Consider the following 26,966-nt stretch of genomic DNA (forward strand, 5'->3'; position numbering starts at 1 on the left):
CAAAACAGACTTTACTGGGGGAAGATTAATTTAATTTATTGCCAAATAAAATAGAGCAGGATAGTGAGAAATGAAGACAAAATCTCCAGCACATGTCCCCATCCTCCCCCTTTTTCTCAGGCTCAACTTCACCCTTTTATTCCTGATTCCTCTACTCTACCCCACAGAACAGTGGGAGAGGAAATGGGGCACTGTAATCAGGCCAAAACAGTTCCTCTTTGCCACGTCTCCCTCATCACACTTTACTCCTGCTCCAACAAGGGTCTTTACTACAGGCTACAGTCCTTCAGGATAAACCTGCTCCAGCATGGGTCCTGGTTTTGAAGAGCCTGCAGCTCTTCAAAAACTGCTCCAACATGGGTGTTTCCCATGGGCTACAGTGCTTCAGGAAAAGACCGCTTGTGTACAGGCTCCTCTCTACATGCTGCAAATCCTGTCAGGAGTCTGCTCTAGCATGGGCCACTGATCTGTCAAGAAATATCAGCCTGCTCTGGTGTGGGGCTGCATGGGTTGCAGTGTGGATATCTGCTCCACCATTGGTCTCTCCATGGGCTGCAGGGGAATCTCTGTTCTGGCACCTGGAGCACATTCTGGCTTCCTTCTTCTGACCTTAATGTTGGCAGAGCTGTTTCTTACTCCTATCTCCACCTGGCATTCCTTAAACACATTTCCCAGAGGTGCCGCCATCTTGGCTGCTGGGCCCAGCCGTGCCCTGAGGTGGGGCCATTGGAGCCAGCTGGAACTGGCTGGGGCCAGCATGGGGCAGCCCTGGTCTCTCCTCGCAGAGGCCACCCATGCAGCCTCTCCACTGCCAACACCTTTCCACTTACACCCAATACACTTTGCACAATCCAGACTTCTAAATCTCTCTGGCCTAGGTATCTAAAACGTATGCAGTGAATCTGGTGTGCCTCAATTTCTTGTGACTAAAATTTTAGCTTTTTCAATTGTGTCTTTATCAGCGCTATCAGTTATGTGTTTTCATGAGCTGCATTCCATGAAGACTGAAAATTTGCCTATGCACAAGAAACTCATATGCCTGTTGCACAGTGCCAGTGTGCACATTCTGTACATAGTGGTCCATATATTGAGTGGGAGGTACAGATCATCAGTCTTACCTGCTTTTCCAGAAGCTGCTCTGTTAGAAATGAATTAGCATAGCCAGGCAGCTGACATTCAGAGGGTGTGTTCTTTACACCCTCAACAGCCCTTTAATAGGATGCAGCCAACATCATATATATATGTGTGTGTGTGTATAAACTAAAGAAATTCACAGTAGGTAATCATACACCATAATCAACCAATTCTGTTTGCCAGCTAAATTGAAATACTATTCTCTAAAACGACAAAGTTCAAATATAAAAGGAGCTTGTAAAATCTCCTGTATAAGGTCTAAGACTCAGCAGAATATACCAAAAGCCATACTAGCAGTAACCAGTGATGCAATCTATTATTATAAAATGACCTTCCTGTTGAACACTTTCAAAAGGTGTTTAAATTTACAGATGTTTACCTGAAAACAATACATCTTCTGCACAGAGAGAAAAGGAAGGACTTCGTGATGCCACAAAATATCTAAAGACATTGTGCAATTCCATTTCATCCATTTTATGTTACTATGGTATTCTTCATCTTATTTCTTGAGATATGAATGAATTTGTACTTTATCACAGAAGCAGAGTCCCACAGGAGTCCCCTAATTAAAGTAACATATACTTTTTTGATGGGTGGGGTTCCTATGCTGTGATACAAAATTAAGACTACACTACAGAAAAAAAAAAAAAAAAAGGAAAAAAAAAAAGCTGGTAACAACCAAACCCAAATGCTTAAATGGAAGGAGTTTTCTCTAGTTACGCATTTTTAAAAATTAAGGCTTTAGTTAACATCAGGTCTCCAGCAATGCTCAGAAATATTTATGTGAATCAATGATCTATATTATTAAATGTTATTTCATCCTATTTAGTGACAACATCTTAAGCAGGCTGGAGTAATAAGTAATTTCTAAGAAATATCTCAGATGTACTGTAGGGAATTTTAATAAATAATTTTTAAAGCTGCTGAAAAGAGATTTTTCATATGAAAATAATAACTTTATTATTATTAACTTAACTTTAAAATATTAAGACAATGAAACTCCTGACAGAAACTAATAAAGGATAAGGTATATTTCCATAAAATCAGCACATACAAATTAAATGTGTATATTTTAGATGTGCTAAATACATATAGTTCTTCAGTTTTCTTATCAAGGGAGAGTAATCCTGCTTCTCAGGGGCAGAAAAAACTATATAAGTTTGTAAACTAAAACAACAAACATAGGTAGTATTCAGTCATTTTACATGACTGTGTAGGAACAAGAAGTGTTTACGGTAGATCTGGATGATAGTCTGGTGACAGATGGCATACCTAAACTGGTACCAAGGATTCAAGTGAAGGTTGCAGTTAGAATTCAGATTTAGATGAGCAGAAGCCAGAGATCAGAAACTTCTGTTCAACACCTTTTGCCATCAATGTCATTCTGCAGCTTATATTAGCAAACCAATTTTTTGACAAACTTGAGGTATTCAAATATATTGTGTAAAAATTTGCTCTGGAGCAACAAAGAATTTGCAGTAGATTTCTTACATCACAGTTCATTGCTTTAGCCCTCAGGCCATTATTCTTTTCAACTTTTATAGATGAACAATTTCCTTAGTGGTGTTCTCTTTGTTGAAAAAAAAAGTGTTTTTGTTTGTTTGTTTGTTTGTTTTTGTTTTTCTCACATGCTCAGACTTACAAGAGAGTTTTCCTGATTTCACCTGAGACAGAACAGGTATGAAGACTGGTGTGCAAACTTTTCTCTTATTTTGTACTTAATTATTACTTCTTATATTAAAGGATGGAGGTCAAATTTGTATAACTGAAGGGAACATACACCCTTTCTTTTAAAAACTTTGTGAATTTCCTCAAAGTTTTTTTTTTTTTTTTTTGAGAAAAGAGTGGCGAAATATGATTTTCTACTTTTGTGTCAGGGTTGAAACATGATTTCATAAAAGACATACTATATGAACTGCTATTAACCAATTTAGTACTTTGGTATTTATGTTGCTGTTGTGACTGCAGAGGTTGGTAGTGCATCAGTGAATTCAAGCTAGGCTAGCTAATCACTTGAGCCATCAGAGGGATTAATACTGAGGTCCAGCTAACGGTAGCAAAATTGTCAAAGACAATTGAGTTTCCTTGCATTTAGGTGGAGAGGACACTCTTACTCATAGTTCAGATAGAATATTTTCTGAGGACTTAATATATGAAGTGTGAATCAGAAAATAAGAATAAGTAAAAATAATTAAAATTTTAATTTTCAGTAACAGCAGTTGTTTTCTGTAAAGTGGTCAGAATCTGATCCCTAAAAATCTAAAGCAAATTTTAACAAACTTAAGTAATTAATGGCAATAATGCTTTAAATCTACCAAAGTATTTGATATACCTAAACAAATTATTTTCCAAAAACTGTATTCAAATTTTCAACGTGTATTTCTTACTATTCTGTTGGTGAGGCCACACCTAGAGCACTATGTCCAGTTCTGATCCTCTCATGAGCAAAACCTACTTATTTTCACACATCCAATATGACACTAGATTTTACTGAAAGTATGGAAGCTTAAGTTTTCATTTTTCACTTAAGGATTAGTTAGAATTAGTTGCTTTGTTTTATGAAGTGATGTTCTTATTAGGACCAAGCCAACAGTAAAAATGCCCAGTAACGTAGTGACTTTTATTTTCAGGCAATTTACAGACATTATCTATTTAATCATTGCAATATCTTTGTGAGATGGTTACATTTATTTATCTACAGCTTCAACTGAAGAATACGAACTGGGGATATTAATTAATTTACCCAAGGGCACAAAGGATATCTGCATCTGTATTTAGATTAAAACATCTTTTCAGCTCGTTGTTAGGTGTGCTTGTCACTAAACATTTTTTTTCCTTCTCTAATTCAAGTTCCCATAATTTTAATAATGTAGTTGCAAATGTTAGTACAGAAAATCTTCATTCTTTTCAAAAAATAACTGACCATTTATACAGATCACCTCTGGTTCACTAGGAGTTACTTGATCCTTTGATAATGATGAAGAATCACTGCTATTCACAGCATTTTAGTAGAGTCATTAGGATGAAACTCATAGTTTATATTGTATGTATGTCCATTACATAAACCTCATTGTTCATAATAAATCCCTGTATTAACCTCAGAGGCACAGCAAAAAGGAATGAATAGCTACAGACACTCAAACCATGTATGCACAAGCCAAGAAAAATAATAAAAATTCATTGGATAAAGCCTGTATATAATGACTGACATCTTTAAAGGAAGAGGCACAAATGATCTGCTGAGAGAATGTCACAATAATTTTCTTTTCTATCAATGACACACATTCTGCCATGTGAAAAGCAATCTCCTTTCAGATCTGTGCAAGGAGGTGCAGGACGCTGCTGTCTGAAGTTCCGCTGTACACAAGAGTTAACAGACACCAATAGGAACTAAATGTGGGATAGCAAAGCAGTATATTGAATGTGAGTATCCCCATCCCAGAACAAAGGAAATAATGTTTGTGATAATTTTTAGCTACAGACCTAATTAAGCAACACATGCCTACATGAAGGGACAAATATGAAAGCACAGTCTTGCATTTGAAGATATAACTCAGTGTTGTCTTCAGTTCCAAACTCAACAGGATACTACTCAAAGCATTTAAGGATCTTTGGATATTAAGTATATTAAAGTGCTTTTACAAACAATTGTTTTGCTTATGAGGGATGGTTGGACACTTGTGTTTCAGTATTCTGACATTTTCAGGCTTTACTGATAGCTATCAGTTTTTCTTCTAAACACCTTAGTACTTCTGTAAGCCCTCTCAGACCATGCTTGTGTAAAAACAGGTTTTCTAACCTTGTTTTCCACAGTAACAATGTCTGTAAATGCACATGTCAAAACCTATTCAGAGTTTATCAGTGATTTCTTATTGGTATTTACCAATAAATACCAGTGAGTTTACCAGTCTTAAAGCTCTACTCCAGCCTTCTTTGGCCACTGTGCTTTTAAAAACTGGAGAAAGGCTGTTGATCCTGGCCAAAGGATCTCTAATCTCAGGAATCTCTACTTTCCCCCCTTTTCTATTTTTTCTTAATCTGCATATAATAGCATGCAAAATCACAAATTATACAGTATATATATAATTGGCAAAGAAAAATCTTCAACATCATATTTCTTTCTTCCTTTATTTTGTTGTGTCTTTTTTCACTGTGTTGCTGCCTGGCCTGATTTATCTTATACGTCCTTTATAGCCTGCACTATTATCTGCCAGCCTCATACAATATCTTGGATACTTAAGGGCACTTCATGTGATACAAAATGCACATGCTCAGGTAACCTGATTGAGCTCATGCATACTTTAGAGTGGTGCTTGATTCTTTTAGGTGTGAGTAATGCAGCCAGCAGAATTGAATCCCAAAAACAGGGATTTTGGATGTTTGTAAAATTTCAACATTTTTTTTGCTGCCTAAAACTTACAATTTCATCAAGAAATGTGTTGCTATAAGGTCAAATATATAACCAGATACTAAACTACTGGAAATCTCCAGTTCTGTCATATTTCTTTAATGGTATGTTACAGTATTTCAGTGGCTTTTCACAAAATACAGGTATTTTTTTAATCCAAGCAATCATTTATTTATTAAAAATGGCTGCCCCCCTCCCAAGGTCAGGTCGGATAGGGCTTTGAGCAACCTGGTCTAGTGGGAGATGTCCCTTACCATGGCAGTGGGATTGGAATTAGATGATCTTTAAGGGCCCTTCCAACACAAACCATTCCATGATTCTATGAAAATTGGTCATAGACAAATTGCCGTGGACACTAACTGACAAAATTTTCATTTTCCTTAATCTAAATAACTACCTCTGTACCTTTCAAAATGCAAGCAAGGTGCTTTTGCCATATGAGATTTCATACCACACAAGATATAAATGTGGTACTTACACACTATACCAAATTAACAATTGTATAAAAAATTTCAAATGCTTACCAAGGGGGCAATTGCATTTGAATCCATTTATGTCCTCTTCACAGGTTCCTCCATTCCAACAGTGTCCGTCTAGACACTCATTCACGTGAACAGAACATGTTTCTCCTGAAATTTTATATTAAAATAAACAAATAAATCAATAAACATGCAGATCTGTTCAAATTATAGGGACATATTTATAATAGAAAAGGACTATCAGAATGTCATAGACTGCATGTTGACCTCACTGGCCAAGGCACACTTAGTAGAGCATGCAGGGACGCTGGTAGGCATCCTTTATGTCATGAATTTTTCTAGTTCATTCATTACAAGAGTCCATTTTGACAGGCAATATTGGAAGCATGACAATCCAGAAAATAGAGAGCTTTCCTAGAGAGGATACACACAATCCTGGAGGGTTTTCCTGTTATACAAAATTACTGTATTCAGGCAGTTTTTTATTTTTTTTTTCAGTTGTGTCAATCGTTTTCTTTCATTTCACTCACTGTCTCCTTTGAAAAAGAATGGCAGAGTATCATTGAACATGAAAAGCAGGCCAACACTAATTTACAGAGTTATATGTAACAGTAGAGTTCAGCTTATGTTCAGCAGAATGTTGCCACTACTATGATACCAGATATACCTTTCCATGAATACAACAGAAGAGGATAATCAAGTCACTGAAGAATATTTATTTAATGAAGCAAAATACAGTTATTACTTAATGAAATAATTCAGAGCTAAGGTAAGAAGTGTAATTAAATGTAGATTTGTAATCTACAACAGGGGTTGCTTTGATTTGTAACAGGAATAGGTACTTCCAGCCACATGAATATGGAGGAAAATCATAAGTGCAGTGCTTATCATAGGTCAGCAGTGTATAAAGCATGTGGGGCTTTTGCTGAACCTCACAGAAAAGCATATAAAAAAAATAAAAATCCTGAAATTGCCCTAAATTCCTTGCACTGAGGAAAATATTTGGTCTCTTATCCTCAGCACACATAAATGTCCTCTCATGCAACCATATGTATCAAGACAGTCGGATCTGAAAAACCTTTATTTTGTCACTAGAAGTACCTATCATATCTACCAGAAATAAAAGGCCTTCATCAGGGAAGCCCATAGTAGCACTAAGGTTCTCTTCCACGCTTAAAATGGTTGGCAGAGTAACTTCTATTAGTGTTTTTTTCTTACGTCTAACCATGCTCTACATTGTTCATATGATTTTAAGATATCTGGAGGAAAAAGTGGAGACACGTAGAGACCAAGGAGAGTCCAGATAACTCAGTAAACTAAAGAGCTACCTGCTTGACAGCAGCAGCTGCTGAATGTTGCTCAATGTGCTGTGGCACCTGTCAGGAATATAGATATTTGGAAGTGGCCAAAATATAGATGTTTTTAGATTTCTTTTTTATATTTGTAAAGTTTGTTTGAAGTACTGAAAAAGAAATAGCACTATATGCAACCTTTCTGATCTAATTCCAATATTTTGCTTTCCTTATGTTTTCTAGTTCAGACCTATTCCCACAGCTATGTCCCAGAATACGGTAGGTCTCTTTGGAGGGAGATAAATGGAGATGCATTGGCTCTCTTCTTATGCACAGATAAGTGGAGAGTAGCACAGAGTTTCTTCTAGGAGTAAATAATATGTTTACAAGCCATGGGTAAGCTGCAATATGTACAAGAAAAACTACCTGAAACAGATTCTTTCACATCCTTTAAGGTGTGGTATACTTCTAATGGATAAAGTCTAAAATAAAACAAATGCAATTCTAAGGGAATTGCCTCTTGAATCTAAGGCAGCAAAGGTATCTTTGTGAACTGTATGGTACTATAATTTGAAGACATGGCTGTACCAGGTATAACTACAATTTCTTCCAAATTGTGAACTGTTGTTAACTATGTCCTTTGATTTTTCTGTTCTTTTTGGGATATGAAAATTAGTGTGGGATGAGTCAACTGCATCTAGGCTTCTAATTAGGTCTATACTTTTCAACTGAGAATTTACAGTGAAATTCAGCACCCTAAATGATGTTATCTAATGCTATATAGACAATCCTGTATTCAGCCTCAAGAAAATACTTCTTAGGGGATTAAATGGACACTAAGCAGAGACAGTCACAACAGTTTTATAAAAGTACCATAAATTGGTACCATTTAGGCTGGCAGTCCTGATGGGATAGTAGGAAATAAGAGAAAAGACCAGACAGAAAGGGCAGCAGTGAACTGCACAGTATTTCCAAAAACTAACAAAAAGTAGTCTGCACTGTGCAAGGTGAAGCCTTTGGGGAATTCAAAAGTAAAAAGACAACCAGATAAACAGACCAAAAGGTTAATTCTCTGGCCATGTTTTGACTGAAATATATGAAATGACACATCTGGGGATTCATGAGAGGATGATGAAATAATGAAGGCTCGAGAAGTTTGGGACATGAGATGAACATTGGAGCTTTAGCTGTTTTGAGGAGCAGTGACAAAATCTGATTGTGTGTAGAAAAGCTGAGAAAGGATTCAAAGCCATTCTCCTATTGAAATCTAACCAGAAGCATAGTGATTTGAGCAATATGAGAAAGGAAGCAGAAAAAGGGGATTTATTTTGTGCCTTCATTTGGAAAAAAATAAAATAAATATTGGTTATAATCTATAGATAAGAAATTCCCACTAGTGTTATCAGAAACTGATTTTCATTTCAAATATCACACTATTAACTCCCATTCATTTAAGACTTTATTAATACAGTTTTTCTTAATGTATTAATCTATACTGCAACACTCCATAGACTAAAATATTTAGTCCCAATTTAGATGATTGATCCCAAATGTAAATGTCCAGACTAATACTATACAGTAGAAGTATACCTGCTGTACATTTTCAACACTGCTGAAAAACAATCTGGTTTCAGGTATTTTGCTTTTATTTATCTGTAGCCATGTTAAATGTGTGTGAATTCCATTCTGCATTTAAAAGAACAAGGGAATTAGGAAAAAAAGGCCCCGCTCTGATAACAATGGTGTTGATTTTATGCCTGGAGGCTGTTATTACAGCTAAATTACTTCAGTTGACAAAGAAGCAATTACATGCCACTCAGCCTCATCTGAGTTATCAAGCTTTGACAATACCTTTCTCATAACTGACAAAAATATTTACAAAAACCACTGACTGATTTACATTTTGTGGTAGCTAACAGTACTTGCAGAATGATTTAGAAAATTATTTAATTTACTGGAATATTCCAGTTGAAAATACTCTTAACACATTAAATAGTTCACTGTTCTTTTTGTTATTTTGTTTATTCCTGTTCGTTTTTGTTTGTTTTCCTGGCAAACGAGCAGTACTTTTGACATTCACAGCTAAGACTTTAGCTTCCATGCAGCTGTATTGCCATACCATCAAGATCACTTTTGTTTTCCTTCTACTTGTTCTATCTAGCCACTGAAAAATGTCCAGATTACAGATGACAGAAAATGATATTATTTTCCATCTAAAAGTTAAAAGTGCCACTTTTATTATTTTGTACACCTCATAAAAGGCTACAGAAACAGCATTTTTTTAATTATTATTATATGTGAATGATGTTAAACCTTGGAAAAACCTTCCTGTGTTAGTGCAATAACTCTTGTAGTTATGTGTCCTAACACAGAGCAGCACTAAGCTGGTAGTTGCACCCAGCAAAAGGCGTGTCCTTAAACTTCTTGCATACAGTTGCAATGGAAATATAAGAATTTATGCCTTCAGAATAGGAGGGCAATATTTGGACAGTACTTTTTAAAGTGTTTCGGAGAGAAGAAAAGAGTTTATAAAGTTAATGTGTGATATTTTCTGAGTATGCAAGACAGGAAGAAAGGTGGAAAAGCTAGATGCATACAGTGCATCCATTTATTTATTTTTTTAGTATACAGCTAATCTCAACTACACGTTTGAAATGGATGATGAAAACCTTATTTGAACATCCAGTCAGAATAATTAATTGGCTACAAATTACTTTAAACATCAAAGTATGTTCATATATAATATTTTCTGGGTTTACACTTTTAAGGTTAACATCAATACAACAAATCCAAACATAATTAGTAGTATAACATAATATTTAATTAGTTATTTAATAAATCATAGCTTTAGGTCTGAATTCCTAAGCAATTCACAGGGTTCATGCCATCAAATTCTGAAATACAAGCAGAATGTTAAAACTCATCATAAGCTGATTCTATTTCCCTTTACTTTATAGTGTGTTTTATCATGTATAAAATTGCAGTCTTCTTAAAATACATAACAAATAATTAGAGCTGCCTAGGAAACTCTGTTACTCTAGCAAATCTCATGGCCTGATGCTTAGCAGCTTTCTGCAGGTACACTGATGTCGCAGAAGTGACTGATTATTCTGCAGAACAGAAGACTTGCTAAGAGATACGCGTTTAGGACCTGCAGTGGATGCATGCTTAGGAATTTGGCAGACACATAGTCTGTCAGCATTACTAATATAATGTTTAAAGAAATCATACTATTTTAGCAAATGAAGACATTTGTAAGTTCTCAGGTAAGTAGACATAAGAAACCAAAGGAATACTCCTTTTCAAAATATAATGGATGAAGTCTCATTGAATATTCCTTTACTCTGAAGTAACAGCAACTCTGTAAGATTACAACATTGAAAGTCTGCACATTTCAGTAGTTCAAATTTTGATTGTTTTATTTCTGATGACAAAATTGCCTAACCTCACACTTTAACTGAATGATTTTAACTGTTTTGACATTTTTTAGGATATCTGCAAAACTGATTTTTTTTTTTTAATCTCAGAGTAAGCTTAATTTCATATTGTTCTCAAATTAAATATTCGTACATTAGAGTAAAACCAGGAATAATTAGAAAGCTTATTTTCTTAATATAACGGATGTTATATATAAGTATCTGTATTTTAATGTCATCCATTTTATAAATTGCCACTGCTACTTTTAATGTCTTTCAGGCTTACTTCATGCAAAAATATCAAAATGCCACACTTCATTTGCATAATGTTCATACCAAATTTTGTTTTATAGGCATAATGGAATATAAAGTTTGACAATGAAAAGATGGACAGAATGAACACAAAAAAATTGTCTGTTTTTTTTTTTTTTTTAATTATTATTATTATTAAAACCTCTTAACCCCTTAATTGGGAAATATTACTTCAAGACATAAACTGCATATTTCTATTCCCAGATCAAATGAAAAGCAAATGATTTAAAATTCTGCTTAATGTAATCTTAATAAAGTACTACTGAAAAAAATGCTTGTTTTTTTTCAGTCCAGCTAGTAGCCATAAAACCTAACAATCTATTTGCAGGTTGCAATCACAACTTCCTGGCGAATTCAGGGCTAATGAAAAGTTAATGCATATTATTAAGGATCTTACCAAATGCCCTATTTAACACTGACAGGCATGGGACATCAACTGCCTAACTAGGAAGCCTGTTCCAGTGTTTGACCACTCTTACAACGAAGAATTTTTTCTGACTATCCAGTCTGAAGCTTTCCTGGTACAGCTTTGTGCCAGTCCAGTGCATCCTATCATTGGTTACCAGAAAGAAGAGATCAGCACCTCCTTATCCTTTTCCTGAGGATAAACTGTAGATAGCAATAAGGTCGCCTCTTAGCCTCCTTTTCTCCCAAATAGATTAACTCACTCTCCTCAACCTCTCCTCATACAGCATGCCTTCCAGCCCTTTTATCAGCCTTGTTGCCCTCCCCTGTATGCATTCAAGTACCTTAACATCTTTTCTATATGGTGGAATCTAGAACTGCACACAATATTAAAGGGGAGGCAGCACCAATGCTAAATACAGTGGGAGAATCCCCTCTTTTGACGGGCTGGCTGTGATGTGTTTAATGCATCCCAAAATGCAGTTAACCCTCTTGGCTGTCAGGGCACGCTGCTGGCTCGTGTTGAACCTGCTATCAACCAGCACCTCCCTTTCTGTTGAGCAGTTCTCTAGCCACTAATCTCCCTTTCTGTAACTGTGTCTGGCATTACTCCATCCCAGGTGTAGAACCCATAATTTGCCTTTGTTGTATTTCATGCCATTGCTGATCACCCACTGTTCCAATCTATCTAGATCCCTGTGCAAGGCCTCTCATCCCTCCAGGAAGTCAACAGTACATCCCAGTTTAGTATTGCCAGTGAACTTGCTGAGGATGTATTCCACTCCTGCCTCCAGATCAAAATGTTGAACATTGAACACGGACAAAAATATTGAACAAGACTGCCCCTAGGACAGCATCTGGGGGAACACTGCTAGTGACTGTCTGCCAGCCAGAGGTAGCCCATTTGAGCTCTGCCATGGAGCCAGTCCATCACCCAGTGCATTGTGAAGCTGTTCAACTCCCATTTGGACAATGTGTCCAGAAGGATGCTGTGAGGGATGGTATTAAAAGCCATTCTAAAATCCAGAATGATTACATCCACTGCCTTCTCCTCATCCACCATGCATGTGACCTTATCATAGAAGGAGATGAAATTACTACGGCAAGTCTTTCCCTTTATGAAGGCATGTTGACTACGTATGACAATTGCTTTGTTCTTTAAATGTCTTTCAGTAGCACCTAGGATAATCTTATCTATAATGGTTCCAGGTACTGGGGTTAAACTAACAGGTCTGTAGTTTCCTCGGTCTTATCTCTTGCCCTTTTTGTAGATTATTATTGCATTGGCTCACTTCCAGTCATCAGGGACCTGCCAAGACTCCCAAGACATATTATGGAGAGGAGACCAGCTATAACACCTGCTAACTCCCTCACTACTTTGGTGTGAGTCCCTTCATGTCCCATGGTCTTATGAATATTCAACTGATACAGCTGTTGTCTTACAACTGTGTTGCCCACAAGCGGAAAGTCGCTGCTCCCCCAGTCATGGGCGTCCAACTCTGAGGACCAGGAAGCCCAAGATCTACCACGAATTTTAAAAAGTGAGACAAAAAAAAAAAGGCATTAAATTACTTTTCCTCATCCTTACTTGCTAGGTGACCTTCTTTGTCAAGTATCAGCCCAATGTTTTCCTTGAAATGGAAAAATTCCATTCACTGGAAATGGTGAACAGAAACGTGAATCCATTTGCATTCCTTTGTGCAGCAGAAACGTTTTCAATACATCATATAGGTCACTTTGCCAAAGGATGGGCTAACTAAGGAGACATCTCTTTCTCATAAGAGTAGTATCTAGGTATCTTTGTCCTGCTACACAAAAGCACTATTCAAACCTGCCAACTAGCAGCTGCCAACCACAGGTAAGTAGTTTCATTCCAGATCAGTACCTGCTACTCTTCCAGGCCTTTAAAAGGTCCTTATGCCCTTTTTGCATCCTGGTACTGTAAGAAACTCATATGAGGAACAATGTTGATATTGTTATTAAAGAGTTTTCATTTTAGGTCTGGATTTCAATTTGTTTAGTAGATCAGAGCAAATCTCTGTGTAGATTATGTGCTGAATAGCAAAATATATGAGCTTGACTTCACATGCTACACAGATCAGTTAAGAACTTGCTGGAGTAGAGGGCTCCTATATCTTTTCACAAGACAGCTTGGCAGAGTGCACTGGAAGATTGATTGCACAGCACACAGCCAGTCTGATCTAGTTAATAAAATAGCCATTGAAATAAAAGGGACATTATCTGTGCATGTGACAATGCTTTGTAAATAATTTTTCATGAATGTATTTCACCTAATTGTATGTATCCAGAATTAATTTAATTTTACTAAATTAGGAACAGTAGGATGGGGATTAGTAAGTTAAACATAGGTATCTAGTATTACATTAATGCTTGAGAGTGTCTTGGCTTTCATATGTTACTAAAGGGCAGAAGTCTCATGTGCACCTTGAGTCATACCTGACCTATGAGGATGTCTTAGGCTGCTAAGACAACAAAAATGATATCTAATGCTTAGAACTGGAAGCACTGGAAGTGCTCCCATAATGTCTTATGTTTCCTGCATATGCAGTGGAGAAAGCATATTCAGTGATTCAGATAATAGCTACATAGCAAGCTTATAGTATTTTATTCTGAATTTTGAATTACTTTGGCAATTCTTCTTTCTTTTCCTACAGATGGAAAATCTGTAAAACTAGAAATTTAGGAAATATCATTGAAGACAGTATGAAGGCAATGGACTGGTTTAAACTCAAAAAGAGGGGACTGAGAAGATGCAATCTTTCTATTTATGAAGATCTTTATAAATACTTTCTCTGTGTCCATTTTTTATGTTAGTAAAAGCTTTTTAATATTAGCCATAATATTACAATAAGTTTGATTAAGAGCTATCAGAATGGCATATATAGTAACAGAGGTGAAGGACATTACATGTTGATGCATCTTCCAGCTATACAGTTCTATGACTTGTATGCTTTTAGGAAAAGTTAGCAAAAAATAGCAACAACTCTTAAATTAGCAAATATTACAAATAATTTTGCAGTTCATGATGACTACTACTTATGTGTCTGTAGGCTATCCTTTAATGAAAACTAAAAATCAAAATCCTATCTTATCCGTGAGGTAATTGTCTTAAAGAATTAGCAGAAAACAAATCTAGCACTAAAAAGAATCAGACACATCAGTGTTCTCTGAAAAATCTCAAAGACAAACTTTTTTTAAAAAAAACGTCTCAGAAAACAGTTATGAATTTGATACAATGTGTAGCTATACAAACTGTGGTTCTGTACAGTTTTCATAATTTCATAATTTCAGGTGGACCTGCTAAGATAAATGCATATCAGGTCCTTGAGAACACTGGTGGAACTTAATTGTCCTTAGCAGCCCCAACTGGGACTTTCCCAAACACCCTGCCCATTGTCCAACAAGCCCCATTTCAGCTCAGCCCTAGGCAGTCAGCTCTGGCCTGAGCTATGCTGTATCTGTGCCTGTTTATAGTCCTGCCCAAGGCCCTGTCTCAAAAATGGACCTCAGCTCACACCATGGGTAATTTGTCTCTTTGAATGGACCCCTTGTATGTACATTGCAGCCTTGCCTCTGGCCTTGTCTGTACCCCTGCCTCCTGCTGCTTCTAACTGGGCCCCCTGGCCCTGGGCCTGGCCAGTTGCTTTCAGTGCCTAGGGCTCTTGAGGGCAACAGGTTAACAGGGCTCTGCCTGCTCTGCTTAGATGCTGCAGGACTGTGCTCTGCTTAGTGAGGGCAGTGCCTGCACTTGGGGTTGTTTTCAGCCCCTGGTTCATTGCTACCCTCATGAAGCAGCCTTGTGCACTTGCTGCTCCGTGATATAACATAGTCAATCTTCATTATATTAGTGTCCACCAGCTGTTCTAGACATTAGTTGTTCAAGCAGTTAAGTTCACTTGTATTGAAAAGGATAAGTTTCACACAACTTTGTGTTTTTCCTTTCAAGATTTGTCTTTAAGAATAGCATCAAGGATATACTGTTAATTTCTACCACAGAAATGTAAAACTATCTAAATAACATCCAAATGATTTAAGAACAATTAATAACTTACTGAAAGTACAAACACTTAAATGCTTCCTCTAATAGACTCTAAATGTTAGGTGGATTCTTCTGATGTAGCTGTGGCATAATAGATAAAAAAGCAAAGTACAGAAATTTAAAGTAATACAATGATATTAAAAAAGTCTGTATGTTATTTTCCTGTTTTGGACAAAAAAAGAGAGAAAACTGAAAAGCAGCATATATAGAACATATAAAGCTACTTAAAAAGCTATTGGAAGACCTACATTGGTGATGAGTGTTAATTGTGTTATACATTGCTTGCATATGTATAAAGCAATGACGGATCAATATCTTGCTATGTGAGTTACAGTATAAATCCAGAAAAAGAAAACAAATAAAAAAAAACCACACATCTTAACTATACAGCAATCAATGTTGTATAGATACAAAACCTCAAGAGGCAATATTGCTTATCTACTTAGAATTCTCAGCAGCTGTCTTCCCATTTTTGTAAGTACCCGAACAAACAAGACTTTTAATGAAGGATATGTTTGAATAAAGGCAACCTTTTAACGAATACTTCCAAGAAGAGCTTCTATTGAGCCAGAATGAAGCACAGCAGTATTTGCTTAGAAATCCAAGTCATTAATCATGAAAGATAGAACCATTCGATGCTGAGCACTGATTTTGTTATATGGAATAAAATGAAGATATGGAAGAAGAGAGACTGACAATGACTTCTCATGTGAATAGAATTATATTATGTTTGAAGAACTGAATCACAACAAAGCAATATAGAGGACTGTCACATGATCAAAATGGTGGAATAAAGGTTTTCATAAAACTACTAAATTTTTACAGGTCATACTGCAAGCTTCCAAGTCTGGCACAGGCCAAATTCTCTTGCTGGTAGTGGAGACACCAACAAAATCTCTCCATATTAAAGTCTCCATCACAAGTACAGTTAACAGCTCAAAAGAAAAGAATGTGGCATATGATGCTACAAAATATTATATATTATACATTTATATTTAAATATATTATATAAAATATTATATTTATTTTTAATACGCAGATGCCCAAGCCTTGGATTTTTTATAAGCTTCTTTTTATCAAATGAGATTGTGAAAGCTGCTCATATTGATAAATCCCTTTACAGTGCCTAAGGGAACCCTAGATAATAGAATGTAAAACATTTGTGAAATACTGATAGACATCAGACTAAAATGATCATGTAGGCAGAGGAGACTGCTATGAGTTGTCTATGTAAAATCTGGTTCTGAAAAACTGACTCTAATGCTATATCAAAGAGTACCCAGGGTTTCATTTATTAACAGGAGAAAAAACAAGTTGGTGGCTGAGTAGTCATGACTTATTTGCAAATCTGTGAATCCTGGTACACATAGTATAATAGTTCCCAAAGATTTACAGAGTCCTGAGCAGGAATAACTTCGGTTTTACTCTTAAATTTATTTACTGCTGCCTTTGATATTTCCTCTGAAATTGAATTTAGTACTTATGAAGAAAAATGAAGCACATGTGGATATGTAAAAAGGTTGAATTACATATCATAACAAAACCAAAATGTGTCTTTCTAGCATCATACTGAGATACTCTTCACTGATTCATAACATGCAGTTATGACTGAACTTCAAATCTGTTCTGTAATATAAAATATCCCAGGATCATAAAACCCTAGACAAAAAAAAGGAAAATAGAAATGTGTAGTGGGTTTACGTGGCAAGGTTTTGGTAGCAGGGGGCCATAGGGGTGGCTTCTGTGAGAAGGATCTAGAAACTGCCCCATGTTTGGTAAGGGCCCCACTGCTGACCAGAGCTGAGCCAATAAGCGATGTTGTTTTGCACCTCTGTGAGAGCATATTTAAGACGGGGAAAAAAAAACGCTGTGCCACACAGCAGCTGGGAGAGCGAGAGGAGTGAGGAACAGCCTTGAAGGCGCCAAGGTCAGTGAAGAAGGAGGGGGAGAGGTGCTCCAGGCACCGGAGCAGAACTCCCCTGCGGCCTGTGGTGAGGACCCTGGTGAAACAGGCTTTCCCCCTGCAGCCCATGGAGTACCACAGTGGAGCAGGGTTCCACGCAGCAGCCCATGGAGGAGACAACGGTGGAGCAGGTGGACCTGCACCGACGGAGACTGCGGCCTGTGGAAGACCCCTGCCGGAGCAGATTCCGGACCGGACCTGTAGCCCGTGGAGAGGAGACCACGCAGGAGCAGGTGACCTGGCAGGAGCTGCTGCTGTGGGGGATCCAGGTTGGAGCAGTTTGCTCCTGAGGGATGGACCCTGTGGTACGGACCCATATCTGGAGCAGTTCTTGAAGAGCTGCTGCCTGTGGGCAGCCCACGTCGGATCAGTTCAGCAAGGACTGCATCCCCTGGGAGGGACCCCACAGCACAGGGGACGAGAGTGACCAAGAAAGAGCGGCGGAGGAGAAGCGCTATAGACTGACCATAACCCCCATTCCCCCTGTTCCCCTGCGCCGCTCGGGGGGAGGAGGTTGAAGAGGGTGGATGGGGGGGAAGGTGCTTTTGGTTTCTTTCCTTTTTTTCTCACTTCTCTAGCTTGTTAGTAATAGGCAATAAATCTTACTATCTCCCTATGCTGAGTCTGTTTTGCCCGTCACGATAATTACTGTGCGATCTCCTCATCCTTATCTCAAACCTTAAGCCCTTTTCATCGTATTTTCTCCGTGTTCCTCTTTGAGGAGGTGGAGTGAGAGAGCGATTGTGGTGGAGCTCAGCCGCCCACCTGAGTAAAACCACCACAAAATGCTAGAGTAGTGATAACATTTTTATAAATTTCTAGTCTTTTATTAATTGTTTTTGTTTTATACTGTATGAAAAAAAAAAAGAATTAATTATATTCTGTACATATGATAATGAGCTGCACTACATTAATAATATTGTGAAAATTCTTTTGACTTTGAATTTGCTTCTCTTGGAATACTATCATATAATACCTCTCTGGGTGATAAAATAAGACAAAAGTACTTTCCAGTAAGATGTCATCTATATAAGTAAATCCTAATGCTCACATAATCACAGAATAGTTGAGGTTGGAAGGGACCTCTCAAAGTTATCTGGTACAATCCCTCTGCTCAAGCAGGGTCACTTAAAGTAGGTTGCCCAGGACCATGTCTGGATGGCTTTTGAAGATCTCTAAGAAGGGAGATTCCATGACCTCACTGGGCAATCTGCTCCAGTGCTCCATCACCCTCATGTTGTCTCCTGATGTTTAGATGGAACCTCTTGTGTTCCAGTTTGTGCCATTTCCAGTGGACACCACTGAAAAGAGCCTGAATCCATCTTCTTCGCAACTTCCTTTCAGGTATTTATATAGATTAGTGAGATTTCCTGTGACCTTTCTCTTCTCTAGGCTGAACAGTCCCAGTTCTCTAAGCCTTTCCTCATAGGAGATGTGCTTCAGTTCCTCAATGATCTTCATATATCCCTTCACAGGACTCTCTCCAATATGTCTATGTCTCTCTTGTACTGGGGAGCCCAAAAGTGTATCCAGAACTGCAGATGAATCTCACCAGGGCTGAGTAGAGGGGAAGAATCACCTGCTTCAACCTGCTGGCAGCACTCTTTCTAAGGCCACACAGGATATCATAACCCTTCTTTGTCACAAGATTTGCTCTTTAGGGAAACTAAACGAACACAATTGAAATTGTGTTTTGGAACTTGATCTTTTTTTATTGCCAAAAGCATCAAAATTCATGTTCAGAATTGTACAGTTAATAGAGGGAGGGTCAGCAGAAGAACAGTTAGGAGACACAATGTAAGAATTTCCATACTAATTCAGTTAAAACTCTGTCAAATCACATATACTTTCATGTATACACATGTATACACATAGTTCTTATAAAAAGGCCTTATAAACATTGCTGAGATAGAGTTGGACAAGCACATTTGTAGTACAAGGCACTTCAACAGCGAAAACTTACCTTTGAACCCTTCAGCACAACGACATGAAAAGTGATCAATTAAATTCACACAGGTAGCTCCGTTTTTGCAAGGTGAACTTGAACATTCATTAATTTCAACTTCACAGAAGGGTCCTTCATATCCAGGCATACAGTTACAGCTGTAATTATGCAAGTGGTCCTGGCAGAAACCATATTCAGAGCACTGGTTTCCAATGCAGTCATCTATATCAAGTTCACAGAAAGTGCCAGTATAACCAAGGGGACATATGCACCTGTTGTTAAAAAGAGAAAATTAAAAAAGGCAGTCTCTGATAGGTGTGTGTAGGTCAATAATGTCTAACAGTGTTAACAACATTTTTACTTTTAATTACTCACAAATGAATTGGATTCTTTTTCAGTCTTCATTCTTTACTTTTAATTAGTCACCAAGTAACTTTGTTTCACATAGACTGCTTGGAATGAAATTAATTAAATGGAACTGTGCAATAATCAAAATCGTACGAATTTAGATTGGACAAAATAGCAGCTGTATAGCTTTTAAAATCAAACTTTCAATGATAATATTCAAATGGAATTGGTGTGATATCAGATGAGAAAATAACTTCAAAACTGGATCTTACAGTCATATGAAACAGTGACTGATGTATAAAGCTAATCATGCCCCAAATAGTGGCAGTAGCTCACAACAGTGGCCTACTACAGACTAATGTTGCAGAATGAGGCTTTGTTCTGTTATTGTTTGCTCAACACATAGCAATATACAAACATATACATTAATGCAAACAGGAGTGTTCTAGTCCTCTTACTAACCTAAATTCTTACTGTAGATTAAGATGTAATTTATTGAAGATTACAACATCTAAGAATCATTCATTTATTTTTTATAATCCAGACTGATCTTTAGTGGTGATAGGATCACAAAACTCAATAAATATTTTAGAAACATAATTTATAATAATCTACTTCAAATTCTAAATGTATATTTACAAATAACATTAACACATAATATCATAAATGGAAAGTCTACAAAGAAGGGCCAAAATACTTTAAAATAAATATATTAGTAACTGTCATTATCTAAAATCTGTATTTTATGGGTAATATGTCTATTTTTCAAGAAAAAGAGATTATTTTTTATGAAGCAAAATCTAAACTAATCAGGTCTTTAATTTTAATGCATTTTCTGCTAATTAATAGCATTAACAATTAATAGTTACCTTTTACATTAATGTCTTGTACATATAACAGTAATATGTACTAAGCAGATATGATTATACTGTGTGTTTCTCAAATTTAACATATAATGACATAAGTGGAGTTCTGTAGGCTTTGGATATTAGCATCTGACTGTATTTATTTGTAGCTCCAGCATTTGTATAAGATACTAAATTATCCAACTTGTATGATTTATATTATCATTTTCTCTCTGTTATTCTATGAAATTTGTCTTGAACACAGTTTTGTTAAATGCTGCACTGGTGTAACAGTGATGTAGCTGAACTTCAAATACCTTTTCCTGTCTTTCTTAGGAATGATATGAAGTCCAATGATCTCTAAGTAATTAGACCTTTTGCTAGGAAAATACCATCACCACATTAGATTTTAATGACTATGACCTTGCATTGATACTTCAACAGTACTAAAATACTGAACATGATATCAAAAGCTTTGAATGGTAGATTGATTTGCAGTTTTCATTTGCTGTAAAGCTAAAATGCTTCCCTACAATAAATTTTAAAAGCACAAGCCAAGAAAAAAACAACACAGAAATATTAATATTTCAATGACATACATATACATATACATATAATTTTTAAGTGAATGTTTGTCTTGCCCTTTCATTTCCACCTTTGGTATGGGGTGAGTTACGGATACTCCAGTAAATTAACAGTAACTACAGATGTACATGTGGTACCATAATTTGTGTTTGTAGGTGAATCTCTCACCCAAGAAACATGTTTTTTTTGCCCTTAGCAGTAGAAGCTCCCTGGCCGTGTGCTGACCCAGCAGCGTAGGGGCTCTGCCTGGCCTTGGCCTGAGCTGGATTTCTCAGGTTCAACCACTGCACCACAGCCCAGTGGCTGCTGCTGCCCTGCTTTAGCTTCAGCTCTGAATGGCCCTGATGGGGAAAGGGAGACACCTCCCAGAAAAGACCTGGAGATGCTAACGTCACCCACCAACTACTTTCTTACGGAATACTAAAATGTCAGCCTTAGAAACTGGAGAAACATTTAAAGGACGAGCAAGGCACTACAGAAAATGTAAATATGAAGTTTTGTATACCACTTTTAACTGTTTTATTGAGGATTTATTGTATTCATTTGGACTATTAAGTATGGCCATCCGACTAATAATTTGATCTATTAGGCTCTTCAAACACTAATGGGAATAACAACAATTTCTTAGGTTCATGTGTGCTCCCTTTTGTCCATAACAAGACTGAGTGTAACAGATCCTAGGAAACAGGTCCTTGTTGTTAGGCATTGGAATGGGCTGCCCAGGGAAGTGGTTGAGTCACCATCCCTGGAGGTCTTTAAGAGACGTTTAGATGTTGAACTTAGTGATATGGTTTAGTGGAGGACTTGTTAGTGCTAGGTCAGAGGTTGGACTAGGTGATCTTGGAGGTCTCTTCCAACCTAGACGATTCTGTGATTCTGTGATTCTGTGAAGAAAGCCAATGTTAGTGCTTTTGCTACAAACATAGATTTTAGTAGTGGATACCAAACTCAAGCCACAGTTACACTATTATGGATTGCTTTGCTCCAACACATGTTGTGTAGATGGCTGAACATTGATACTCTACTGCCTAAACCTGGTTAATATTGCACAAAAATTTGATATGCCCATGAAATAAATGTAAGATGGAGACTCATGTAAGTCATGCACAGAATTTTGTCTAAGAAGTAACATGACACTTGAATGTGGATAGTTATGGGGTGGCTGTAATGTGTTCCTACCAAAATGTAGTAAGACATAACCTTTTTACCCCCCAACGTCTGGAACAGTAGGTATGTAGTTAGGTGGGTTCATACTGTTTAGTCCAGGCACAGTAGTTGTCACAATGCATTTATAGACTGCGTGCACTGAAGCCATGTAGGACTTGTGCCATTGAGTAAATAACTGTGGCAACTGATGAATCTTTAAAATGACTGAAAAAGGCTAAAGACCAGACTGAAGATACACTGTGTCTATGCTGATCTGTGCTACATGACCCAACTATTTTCTATTTTGAGACAAGAAGGCACATTTAAGCTAGGCACTAGCAAAGATTTCTCAGTATCTATTTTCCTTTTTAATATATATATTTTAATATTGTTATTATAATAATCCAAGCAAATTAACTGTGTTTACTCAGTGTTAATTATTTTGTTTTCTATAGGAACTGCAAACACATTCATAAAGGGACTGAAAGGTTATTTAGTGCCACTTTGGCTTTTTGTAAGTATCTGTGTTATCTACAGAAAAGCTGTAAGTATATATAAGTATAAATTATTACAGAGATATTCCCTAAGAAATTGTAGCATATATTCACCCACTTTCTGGAGCTTTAGCAAAGTGAGGAAATGTATTTTTCCTCTTTCTCTATTGGAAAAAGCCTATTATTGCTACAGAAAACTGTGTATATCATAACACTAACTTTATATGGCAGTGCCAACTAGGTCCTGCAGTCAAATTGCATATATACTATAGAATGAATAAAATTGAAGATGGAAAATTAGATACAAAGGAATCTAATCAAACAGCTTAATTTATCCATCTGGCAGAAAAAAAAATGGAACAAGTCAAGAATGAATAAAGCTTTAGATAATGTGATACTCCAAAGTTATCTAAATTATGTTTGCTTTCATAATCTTGCTGGCATCAAGCAAATAAGATTTTCATATTCTAAAACACTTTATTTAACAATGTGTCACTAGGTCTTTCCTACTGAGGTTAATTCAAGATTAAACTGTCCACATTAAAATATATATACTGAATATTGAAAATTGAGTTGGCAAGTTAAACTTTCCTGTACACCAAATCCACTTTATGGGAAATTTTCCTGCATCAAACTTCATGAAATGCTGACCTCAGAGCAATACCTATAGAGAAAGATACATTTATAAATCATAATAGTTTAATATAATCCTTTATAAAAATTGCAGTAGTAAGTCATACAATACAGCTTCCTCAGGCATCTTAATCTTGATGGGCTTCCCTGGAGCTATAAGTGTAGAACTTCATCTGAATGGACTGAACTGAAGAAACATGAGAAACAGGACAGCTAATGGAAACTACATTGAATTATATATTCTATCTTTTCCCTTTATTGCTTCCCTTTACTAAATAGATTACAATACACTATCTGTGACCTATTTCAGTTAAGATCTTGATTGTCCAAAACTTTACTTATTGGCAAGAAATAAATTTGCAAGGGTGAAGAAAATAACCTCTGCCACCCTTGGATTTTAAAACAGGAGGAACAACTCCATAAAGTGTTCTTTCACTTTATTCATTAATTGCTCCTCACTGGCCCATGTTAATTCTGTTCTTCTCTCTCCTCTCTTCAGAGAACATAGTGGAGAGGTAGAGGCTATTTAGAATAGAATAGAATAGAATAGAATAGAATAGAATAGAATAGAATAGAATAGAATAGAAATAATGAAATTATTTACAATAAAGAAATTCTTCCTAATATTCATTCTGAACCTCTTCTGGTGATGCTTTGTGCCAGTCCTACTCATCCTGTCATCAGTTACCAGGGAGAAGAGGCCAGCACCCGCCTCTCTACGTGCCCTCCTCAGGAAACTGTAAACAGCAATAAGGTTGCCTCTTAGCCTCCTTTTCTCCCAAATAGACAAACCCACTCTCCTCAGCCTCTCCTCATACAACATGCCTTCCAGCCCTTTTTTCAGCTTTGTTGCCCTCCTCTGGACACTCAAGTACCTTAATATCCTTTCTATATGGTGAAGTCTAGAACTGCACACAATATTAAAGGGGGGGTGGTACCAATGCTAAATATAGTGGGAGAATCCACTCTTTTGACAGGCTGGCTATGCTGTGTTTAATGCATCCCAAAATGCATTAAAATGCATTGCATTAAAATGCAATGCCCACTGTTCCAATCTATCTAGATGCCTCTGCAAGGCCTCTCATCCCTCCAGGAAGTCAACAGCACATCCCAGTTTAGTGTTGTCAGTGAACTTGCTAAGGATGCATTCCAGATCACTGACTAAAATGTTGAACAAGACTGACCTTAGGGCAGAGCCTGGGGGAACACTGCTAGTGACTGTCTGCCAGCCAGAGGTAGCCCATTTGAGCTCTGCCATGGAGCCAGTCCATCACCTAGTGCATTGTGAAGCTGTTCATCTCCCATTTGGACAATGTGTCCAGAAGGATGCTGTGAGGGATGGTGTTAAAGGCCATTCTAAAATCCAGAATGATTACATCCACTGCCTTCTCCTCATCCACCATGCATGTGACCTTATCATAGAAGGAGATGAAATTACCAGGACAATCTTCTCCATATTTTTCCAGGACCTGAGGTTAGACTAAGTAATTTTGAAAGGAAAATTCAAATACTTTTGTATGTAGCAACACAGTCTATTTACTAAGGCAACAAATCTGTTTTTCTCCCAGGTATATGTGACCAAAGGTCAAGACATCCTTTTGGTGTGCTGATACTTTGGCCCACTGCACTATTGCATGGTATCTGCCAGATTCATAGTATCTACAGATGCATCATCAACCCAGTGGTAGGAGCAGTAATTCTTTGGAGAAGATATCACTTTAAATACATGATGATTAACTTACGATAACTCAAACAGCACAGGGTCAGCAGGAAATGCAGTAATTCTTTTGAATTAGTAGGAGGCTTTGTGACAGTCTGTTTTTAGCCACTTTAGTTGTAAGAGAGGCTCACTAAACCAAAGGAGTAAAACTTCTAAGAGATGTTATTCTGATTATGCTGTTCTTATTATATATCCTTACTATCATCCTAGTATAGGTAGGTAGTAGTACAGGTAGAACGGCATGAAGCCCAGTGCCCCTCCTTCATCCAGAGCAGCTTCCTGTGGTGAACTCAAATTCTGCTCATATATCAAATGTACACCTATAGGACACTACTGTCTGGAACAACAGTTATATAATGGGAGAAGAAACGGAGTAAACAAGTCAATAGAAAGTTAGAAAAACTATGTACATCTGAATGCATATTTCCAATCTGCAAAAACCTGTCAGCTCCTCTCACAGAAGATGAAAGTTTAAAAGAGGGTAGGCAATGTTCTTTAAGCAAAGCTGGATATTCTCCATGATTTTCTGGTCTTAACATTGCTGTAACGAGCCATCACTGGAAAATGTGTTATGATCAAAGTTTAAAAATTAGTTTAAAATTTATACTTTCTTAAACTGGCAGAAAAGCCTAGAATTTTATGACAATTTTCCATTAAAAAATAGTATATGACATTTTGATAGTTAGCAAATAATTAAAATGTTTACTTAATGAGAGGAGGAGATAAGGTAGGTAATTCTTTGAATGGCTATAATAGCTTTAAAAATAGATCTCAGTAGAATTGTTGATGTCACTTACACATATAATTCACCACATGTTCTGCTGATAGTGTTCTTGTGTCTTCCTAACACTACTTTGCATCAAATACAGCTCTTGATATCTGCCTTATCAAAAATGATACTTTAGGATAGAAATGCAAATAGCAAGAGTCTTTTGAAAATGTTGGGTGATTACAGTAGTTACATTCAGCATTTCTCCTTTTTAGCTTTACTGGTGTATAGGAAAGGGAAAATGACAATCGTTTCACTTGCTGAAAATAACTCCTGGGAAAACCATAATTCTTAAGGAAGATACAGTTCAGGTCTCTTAAAAAAATCTTCTTTGTCATTCAGAAGTAACAATCTTCTGTCCACAGAGCTGGTATTATTCTGTGAACACTTTGCACACTGTCCTTGCAAAATATCCCATTATGTTTCTGCAGGGTCAAGTTCTATGATAAAACTGTCAGCTAACACATCTAGGATTGGGATCTTAGTGGTATGTTTTCTTGTTCCATAAATAAACAGACTAATCAGTCAGCATAATTTGTCTTTCAAGGACTGAAAATGTAAGAATTAAGTGTTTTCTCCTGTGTAGCCTGAGTCTGGATTAGTGAGTTAAATTCAAAAGTTCTTGTTCTACTGGAAGTCTTCAAATCTACTCATTTTGTGATAAATATTTTTGAATTTTTAAGTTAAGCATGGCTTTGTTCTTCTAATAAAATTCTCTTTTCTCTCCTTGAGATGGACAGGAAAAACAAAGATTTATCAATCAAATAAAATGTCAAATTATGTCCCAGTACTTTGAAATAAAAGTTGGTTGTGTAATCTGACAAAACAAGAAGGATGTGCATTTTGCAAGGGCTCTGTAAAAACAAAATCCTTTCGACTTTGGTATATTGAGATTCACATACTTATCTGTATTTCTGTGTTTACTTGGGGATTTGAGTTATTATTATTATTATTACTATTATTATTATTATTATTACAGCAGTAATTATTATTACTAAAGAACCTAGAAACA

General features: G+C 36.7%; 1 protein-coding gene across 1 annotated transcript in view; it reads right to left on the reverse strand.

Moving 5' to 3' along the window:
- Window positions 1-26,966, reverse strand: part of EYS (eyes shut homolog) — an 856,207-nt gene that overhangs the window by 717,001 nt on the left and 112,240 nt on the right. Inside the window, exons 10-11 of the mRNA XM_040553008.1 lie at window positions 19,433-19,686; window positions 6,067-6,171 (exon numbers count right to left, since the gene is read on the reverse strand). Of these exons, the coding sequence (XP_040408942.1) occupies window positions 6,067-6,171; window positions 19,433-19,686 (359 nt within the window). The remainder of the gene's footprint in view (window positions 1-6,066; window positions 6,172-19,432; window positions 19,687-26,966) is intronic.

The sequence above is a fragment of the Cygnus olor genome, chromosome 3, assembly GCF_009769625.2.
Source record: "Cygnus olor isolate bCygOlo1 chromosome 3, bCygOlo1.pri.v2, whole genome shotgun sequence".
Taxonomy (NCBI): Eukaryota; Metazoa; Chordata; class Aves; order Anseriformes; family Anatidae; genus Cygnus; species Cygnus olor.